This window comes from Camelus ferus, chromosome 9 (assembly GCF_009834535.1).
Source record: "Camelus ferus isolate YT-003-E chromosome 9, BCGSAC_Cfer_1.0, whole genome shotgun sequence".
NCBI lineage: Eukaryota > Metazoa > Chordata > Mammalia > Artiodactyla > Camelidae > Camelus > Camelus ferus.
In genome coordinates, this window is record NC_045704.1 from 12,357,916 (window position 1) to 12,366,190 (window position 8,275).

General features: G+C 57.1%; 1 protein-coding gene across 4 annotated transcripts; it reads right to left on the reverse strand.

Moving 5' to 3' along the window:
• Positions 1–730: 730 nt before the first annotated feature.
• Positions 731–7,862, reverse strand: SPIB (Spi-B transcription factor). Of its 4 annotated transcripts, XM_032487904.1 has the most exons (6): positions 7,721–7,862; positions 6,670–6,697; positions 5,004–5,076; positions 4,512–4,723; positions 3,977–4,127; positions 731–2,632 (listed from the first exon to the last, which is right to left on the reverse strand). In XM_032487904.1, the coding sequence occupies exons 1-6, from the start codon at positions 7,741–7,743 to the stop codon at positions 2,334–2,336; spliced, it is 786 nt and encodes a 261-aa protein (XP_032343795.1). In that variant the 5' UTR covers positions 7,744–7,862; the 3' UTR covers positions 731–2,333. The 4 variants fall into 4 exon arrangements, with proteins under 4 accessions (XP_032343795.1, XP_032343794.1, XP_032343796.1 ...); XM_032487903.1 differs by lacking the exon at positions 7,721–7,862 and having other exon boundaries at positions 6,670–6,848; XM_032487905.1 differs by lacking the exons at positions 6,670–6,697; positions 7,721–7,862 and having other exon boundaries at positions 3,977–4,092.
• Positions 7,863–8,275: the final 413 nt, after the last annotated feature.

Consider the following 8,275-nt stretch of genomic DNA (forward strand, 5'->3'; position numbering starts at 1 on the left):
GGCGGAGGGTCCTGGGGACATCAGGTATTATGGGGAGAAGGGCGAGGTAGGTGTGAGAGAGAGAAGAGGGGGCTTGGAGTTAAGGCCGAGGACGGGCGAGGAAGTAACTCCGGTTGAGGGACCCAGTATGAGTGAAGACAAGTTCCTCCCGGTTTTCTTCCTGCCCGTAGCCAACCCCCACGCCGCATCCTTTTCCAAAACCCCCTAAGAGCCGGAAACTTCCCTGCCTTCAGGGAGCTCCAAGCCAACCCGGCGGCAGCTTCCCCTTGACGTCACGGGTTGCTAGGCAGACTGCTACGCAGCTCCAGCGGGCCCAGCGAGGTAGTGAAGCGTCTGGAGCCGGGAGAGCTACACTGCTGCCTGGGGCTTCTCATTCCGCCCCGTCTGTCCGAGGGATGTACCCAGAAAGAAGAGGACAGAGACCCAGACGGACAGGAAGAGGGTAGGGAAGGAATCCAGTCGTCAAGAAGAAGGAGACAAAAGCTGAATGGAACCACCAGGGTCTGCATCTCAAGCCCTGACCGCGGCCTTCAAGGCTCAGCCTGGTTGGGTTCTAACTGCGTCTTGCATCTACTCGCTTATCGTCCTCCTCGCTGATCCAGCGTCTCTGCGGGCCGGCAGGCCCGGGTGGATGGGCAGCATCGCGGCCCCTGACAGAGGGGCCTAGGCGGTCTGTCTACCTTGATTTGTTGTATTTTATTTTATTCTACACTTGGGGTAAAGATGAGAGTTTTTGCAGCAGGTACTTTATTTGCAAGAGGAGGCCCCCAGGAAGACATTTTGTCCCTGGCACGCCCCTCCCCCTCCACCGCCACAGGGGTGGGGCGGGCGGGGCTGCTGTCCTCTTGACAGCAGCGTGGGCTCTACTACTGGCCCCTGTGTGCCCCTGCAAGGACCTCTTCCCTCTCTGGGTCCTTGATGCTCCTTCCTGGTTTTCCTTCCGGCCATCAGCGGGTAGATGGGTGGATTTCAGGAGATGTATCAAAGACTGGACAGGGCTGCGAGGGATTTTCAGGATCTTCCGCCTCTTCCTCAAACTGGCCCAGAAGCAGCAAGTCTTTCACCCTAGATCCTCCAGCCAGCCAGGTTCAAGGACCTGGGACTCTGGCTTCTTGGCCCACTGCCTCTGACACCCCTCTACTCCTCCTTGGGTTCCAATCAGAGCTCCCACAGTTCATCTAGGCTTCAACTCAGGCTGGGCTCACACGAAAATGGTTGGGGCCAAGGGGCACCGGAGAGAAGTCGCTGGGGTATGACAGCCAGGGTGGCGGGGACTTGGACAGATCAGAGGACAGAAGCCCCATTAGGAGGGACCACCACCCTGATCCAGCCGAAAAGCTGGCCCACCATTGCTGGACTGTGCAGTCTCTGGATAGAACTGGCATGGCCAGGGCTGCCAGAATCCCCCAGAAATCAGTTGAATGGCCAGAACGATCCCCACCCTGGCCCAGAGAAGGACATTCCAGGAGGGGAGGGTCCTCATGAGAACTCAGGGCTGTTGGTGGGGTCACCAGAGAGGCATATCAGATGGGGATCCCAGATGTGACTGGAGGATCCCAGGCAAACAAGAGCACCCCAGAGTTGGCCCAACATGACAAGGTTCCCCCACCCCCACCCCCGCAAACCTGACAAGGATGTTTTCAGTCATGGCAAAAGGATCCTGGAGGCACCCTAGATGTGATTGGAGAGTTCCTGACATAAAACAGTGATAGCAGGGTGGTTCCAGAGAATTAGGGGATCTCAAAGATGACAAAGGGATTGGGGGGAGACAGATAGACCGAGAGAGTAACAGATGGGCACAGAGACTTGTAAAGTTTCCCAAAGGGACCCAGACATAACTAGGAGATCTCAGATCTGACAGGAGGGACCCAGACATGAGAAGGGGATCCCGGAGAGATCTGGACAGGGCTTAGGGTTGCTGGCTGAGCCCCACTCCTGGTGTGGTGATCTGCAGGCTCACCCTCCACTAGATGAGATTGAGGGCTCTCAGAGAGGTCCCGGGATCGCAGACATCACAAGGAGATTCCAGGGAAGCTCTTGAGATTCTGGAAGCACTGCTCACGCCACCCTACCCTGCCCCCTACTCCACACAGACACAGAGTATAGTCTGTGGGTCCTTTGACCCAAGACATGAAGGTCTTGGGGACCCTGGACATGAAAAGGGAATCCCAAAGGGGCCCCAGACACGACTGGGGAGGGGTCCCAGAGGGGCCCTGACCAGGGCCCCGGGAATATGACAGCGCCCCGCCCCCGCCACCAGTGTGGGGGATCCGCGGGTCCTATGACCTAGGGTGTGGGGGCGCCTGAGAGCCCCCCGAGAGGCCGCCCTGGGCTCAGGCCCGGCGGGCGGCGGGCAGCAGCGCACTGTCAAACTGGTAGGTGAGCTTGCGCTTGACCTTGCGGATCTCGCCGGTCTTGGCGTAGTTGCGCAGGGCGCGTGCCAGCTTCTGGTAGGTCATGCGCTTACGGTTGCCCTTCTGCTGGCCCCAGCGGCGCGCCAGGAGCTCCTTGTGCTTGGAGGAGAACTGGAAGACCCCGGCGCCCGGCTCCACCCACCACACGCACTCGCGCATGTCTCCGCGCGTCAGCAGCCCCAGCAGGAACTGGTACAGGCGCAGCTTCTTGCGGGCCCCTGCGGGCGGGGGCGGGGCGCGTTAGAGGAGGTGTCCTTCAGGCCCCGCCCCCTACGCCCCGCCCTGCTGCACCCCCACCACCCCGGCTCTGTCCCCCCATCAAGGGAATGGAGGTGAGGGAGGCGGGCTATCTCTGCCACCACCCTCCCATCCAGGGCAAGTTGCTCCCCACCCCAAAGCTGTCACCCCAGAACCTCCTCCCGCTTCCCTGCTTTCTTTTTCAGGATGTGTCTCTTGTGAGTCTGCTCGGAGGCCAACACATTATCTGTTGAGCCCATGGATGAATCTGTGAAACGGGTTGGCTGTGCTCCTCAAAGGCTTATGAGAAAGAGAGGTGACTGGTGGTAAAGAGATCTAGAGTGGGTGTAAATCCGCCTGGCCATTTCTCCAGCTCTGAGCCTCGCAGACTCTCAGCTCTGGGGAGAGGCCAAGGGGTCTGACTCCCAATCTCCTATTAACAGCAAGGGCCCTACAGAGCTGGGTGGGGGGTTCATAGCAGGGCATTGGATACAAGAACTCCACCTCTGTCATTTCCCTGCTGTGTGACATTGGGGTGGTGACTTAACCTCTCCAACTGGCATTTCCTCAGCTATAAGTGAGGCATGTATATGTATGTGTGTTACAGATCTTTGTGAAGCACTTAATATCTGGTGCTGCACTAGGCACTGTACAATTATGAGCTCTTTAAAAATTTTTTGTTTTGTTTTTTGGTTTGGGGAGGTAATTAGGTTTGTTTGTTTGTTTGTTTATTATTTAACGGAGATACTAGGGATGCAACCCAGGACCTTGTGCATGCTAAGCATGCATTCTACCACTGAGCTATATCCTCCCTCCCAATTATGAGCTCATTTAATCTTCATCAGAACCTCACGAGATGGGGATGATGATAAGGATGCCCATTCTACAGATGAGAAACTGAGGCCCAGAACAGAAAAGTAACTAATAATTCCAGCTTCCAGGGGTTGCGAATAATGGATGTCGGGCCCATAGGGAGAAGCAGTTGACTAGATGGGAGTTGAGACTGTGATTATTTCTGTTGCTATTGTCCATAATGATGGTGAAGATTTATTGAGTGCTTACTCTGTGCCAAGCACTGCTATCTCCTTTACACGTATGGTCCTCCCTAATCCTCCCAGCTACCAATAACAGACACTATTACTGTTATCCCCATTGTACAGATAGACCAAAGCACAGAGAGGTAGAGGCAGTTGCCTGAGGCAACACAGCCAGTGGAAGGCAGATCTGGGAACTGCCCTCAGCCCTGGAGGATAGATAGGAGACGCTTGGGAGATCATGTTTCCTTTCACTCCCTACCCCCATCTCCAGTTGGAGTCCCCACATACCTGCCTCAGATGCCCTCCCCTCGGGGCCAGATACGAGGGCCTCATCCGACTCGCTGTCCGAGACCTCCAGGGCAGGACTGTCCAACAAGAGGTCCTCTTCCTCTGACAGCACGGGGCTGGGGTATGGGGTGTACGCTGGGGGGCCCAGGGTCTGCGGAAGGTCAGGGTTGCCTGTAGTCCTGGGGGGCCCCCTGGTCTCCCTCCCTCTGCTTTCGTCCCTTGGCTCCTTCCTGGTCCCTGACCATGGCTCTCCCCGCTCTGCTCATAGCCTCGGTTCTGATCTCCATGCCGTGGCCAGGGGACACCTGAGGCCACCTCTGTGAAAACCTGCCCAACACCAACAACGGCCATTGGCGCTGCCCCTTGGCCCACGTTTGGGCCTCTGGTGGTTGGTTCGTGCCATGGAGTCATATGGTGCTTAACCTCTGAGGATCATCAGAGGATGTTCACGTGTGGGCAAGGTTTGATGCAGTGCCTGGCGCCTAGTAAACCTTAATCAAATGATGGGGATTTTCACTGTCTCCCCGCCCCTCACCTGGCTGGTGAAGTCCTCCATGGGGTACGCTGGGAAGCCGGGCCCTGGGGCCTCCAGGCTGGGGGCCGGGTCCAGGTTCCCCCCAGGGGGGTAGGTTGAGGGTCCGTAACAGAGCTGGACACCCTGGGGGTGGCTGAAGGTGGCCACAGCTGGGTCAAAGGTTTCATAGGAAGCGGCAGGGAGAGCTGGACTGAGGCCGTAGCTCCACAGGTCTGGGGGAAGGGCACTGATTCAGAAGCTGGGAGGTCTGGCCACGGCCCCTTCCCCCTTGATGCCCCTGGCACAGAGGGGCCATTGTGGGCTGTGCAAATCTCTGACCCCAGGATTTGCATGGCAAGAGGGTGGGTAGGAGCGGGAAAGGGAGGAAGTCTGGAGGCCTCGGCTTACCTTGTCTGCTGTGCCAGGTGAAAACCTCCCCTGGGCCTCAGCACCCCCATCTGTGAAATGGGCCCAAGGGGTAGGTGGGGAAGGGTCTGGGCCAGGGTCACTCACCGGGAGCCCCCTCTGAATCCGGGTAACTGGAGTGCTTGCAGCTGTCCAGGTCGTAGAAGACTCCATCTGGGTACTAATGGGGGAGAAGGAGGAAAAGAGAGGTTCCCCCAAGCTGCAGGGAGACCCTACCGCCCCCTGGACCAGCAGGGAGACTCTGCCAGGCTGGGAGAGGAAAAGGAAGAGACACAGGAACTAAAAGAGACAGCACAGAGACAGAGACAGAGAGACGGCATGAGAGAGGCACAGAGAGACACAGAGACTAGGCACCAGAGACGGGGCAAAGAGGGACACACAGAGACACAAAGCTGCAAGACTGGGCGTCGCAGCGGAAACACACACAGACCCAGAGACATACACACAGAGGATGAGAGACAGACACAGGCAGACACACAGACACACGGAGACCCAGGGTCTCATAGAGGGACACAGCAGCCCCCTCCTAGCAAGACTGTAGACTCCCGGGAACCCCAGCTCCTCGCCAGTACACAGTCGGGACATAGCAGCTGGCGAAGGCATAGAATTCCCCCAGCCTTGCCGGCCTCCAAGCCAGGGTGTAGGGTGAGAGGCAGGGATGTGTTTGCAACAGAGGCAAAGAAGGTCTCAAGGCTCCTTGCATCCACTTCCATATCTCTTCGATTCGTCCCAAGAGTCGTGTTGCTTTAGCAATTACAGTCTAAGACCAGTGATCTCACTACTAGGTATTTACCCACGAGAACTATGTCCACCGAATAGCCGGGTTCAAGAACAGTCCAAGCAGCTTGATTAACAGCCCCAAACAGGACACAGCCCAAGCGCCCAGGAACAGGAGAATGGACACACAAACTGGGATGTGGTCCCAGGACAGAATACTATACAGCAAGGAAAAAGGACCACCGCCTGACACACACTTGATGTTGAGTGAAGGAAGCCAGGCCCCAAGGGGGGCACCCTGTGTGATTCAACGAATATAAAGTTCAAAACCAGGCAGCCATAATCCGTGGTGGAAAATATCAGAGGTGGGTATTGATCGGGCAGGGACGTGAGGGACTCTTCCGGCGTGATGGCGATGTTCTATGTTGCGGTCTGGTGAGCAGTTACCCAGGTGTGTGCATAAGGTAGCACCTCATTGAGCTGTACACAAGAGTTGTCACTTTCCCAACTTGTAAGTCATACCTCAATTCAAAAAAAAAAAAAAAAAAGCCAAACTCTTCAAGGAGGGTGGGATGTACAGGGTAGGGGCACCCACAAGGGTGTTCTTTCAAGCACATGAGTGAGGTTTTACTTCTTGGCCTGGGCTGTGGGTTCATGGGTGTGGGATAGAGTGTTCTGTGTGTCTGAAATAGTTCCAATTCAATTTTTGAAAATACAAAGCCAAGCGGAGAAGGGAAGAAGGAATAAGGAGATTTCCTGAATGTGAGATGGACAGAGGAAGAGACACAAAGTCAAAGACATAAAGACCCACCCTTCCCCGTTTAAGGAAGTGGACCAGAGTCTGCGAGAAGGTAAGAAACATTAGGAAAAAGTCTGTGAGGAAGATTGGGTTCGGGGGCAGGAGGGGTGGGAGATACTGAGGAAAAGTCAGAGACAAAGGGACAGAAAGGAGCAAACGGGGAAACTGAGGTAGGGAGATCGTCATGGGCCCCATGGGCCACCCCCACCCCTCCCTGGCCCCCAGGACCCCACTCACCAGACAGCTGAAGTGTGGCCCATCGAGCCTGGAAGGGGAGAGACACAGGGGCATGTCACGGGTGTCTTCAGCCTCCTGAGACTCCAAGCGGTTGGGGGGTGAATGGGGGAGAGGCAGCTGCAGCTGTGACCACCGCAGCTCGTCCTGCTGCGTGTCTGTGTGAGACCAGCCCCACCGCACTCACCCCCACTCTCCCACCCGGACAGGAAGTGGGGGGCAGGGGCCAGGCAAATGTTTCCCCCCTCCCCTGGGATTTGCATAGACAGAGGCTGGGCGGGGGCAGGGAAAGTGAGGGAGAGAAAGTCCCAGGAGAGGAGATATGTGGGTGCCTGAAGGCGGGTGGGGGCGGGGCAGGGGGCCTCTGTGAGCCAGTCAGTTAAATGGGTCCATCTTGGACAGGAGGAGAGAGAAGGAGAGACGTCTGGGTAGAGATGGGAAAACTCTGAAGAGATTCAGCGAAGGGGAAGAGGTGAGGAGGGGAGGGAGAAAGGAATAGAGACATTCATGCAGGGATGCTGGAAGTATTTTTTTAAGCCCCAGAGATAGATGGGGTGGGGGATAGATAGGGTGACAGATGGAGAGAGAAGACAGACAGAATCAGAAGGAGACAGGAAGGGACAGAGACAGAGAGGGCCAGAGGCAGAGAACAGAGGCCCAGAACAGAACAGATGTGGCAGGAAGCACAGTGAGTGGACACAGAGAGCAAGTCAGGGGATGCAGGGAGACTCAGAGGGAGACAAGGAGGGAGAGATACAGAGATGGAGGGCGCCTCGGAAGAGGACAGCCAGTGGGAGGGAAACAGGTGTACCAAGGGAAAGAGATCTTCGGGATCCAAGAAAGACAGGGATGGGAACGAGGAAGGAATTGAAGTGGGAGAGGAAAAAAATAGATCCTAGAGTGGGGAGAGACAGTGTGGAGCCCCCTCCCTTTCCAGGCACCTGCCCTCTGGGTGGGGCCAAGACCACCGCCTCTGGGGGAGGCCCCGTAGAGGGGTCAAAGGTATAGCACGGGGTTTGGGTCCTGAGTGCAGGTTTTTGGGGCCCCTACTTACTGTGCAGCCTCTAGCGTGAGCATGGTGGTGCTGGGCTGGGTTTGCTGCTGGCTGGCTGAAGCCACCACCCGTATTTATACCTTGGCCCAGCCCCCTGGGGGGGGCAGGCATGCTTGCTGCTCTGAGCTCAGCTCAGCCCTCCTCAAAAATCCCCTCAGGGAGGGGGTCGGGGAGGGGGCTGGATTGCACAACCCCTTGGTCACGTGGTTGGGAGGGTCGGTCCAGGGGCTGTCTGGATTTGGGGATCCCCGGGCTGAGGGGTGGAGATGGGAGAGAAGCTGGACTTGGGGGCACCCTGAAAAACTAACAAAGGGGCCAAGGGGTCCTGTGGTCAGTGAAGGTGGGGCTCTGGACCCAGGAGCCGGAGAGGAGTGGGTTGGGGGGCTGGGGGGGCACATGGAGACGGACAGCAGACTTGAGCCCTGGAGGTGTCACAAGGCCAGCTGGGAGGTGGGGTCAGGCTCTCCGAGTGGACGTGGATTGGGCGGGGGTCCCTGAGGAAAACCCAGGCCCAAAGCTGGTGAGGACCCCGAGGTGGAAACATTGTGGGTGTGT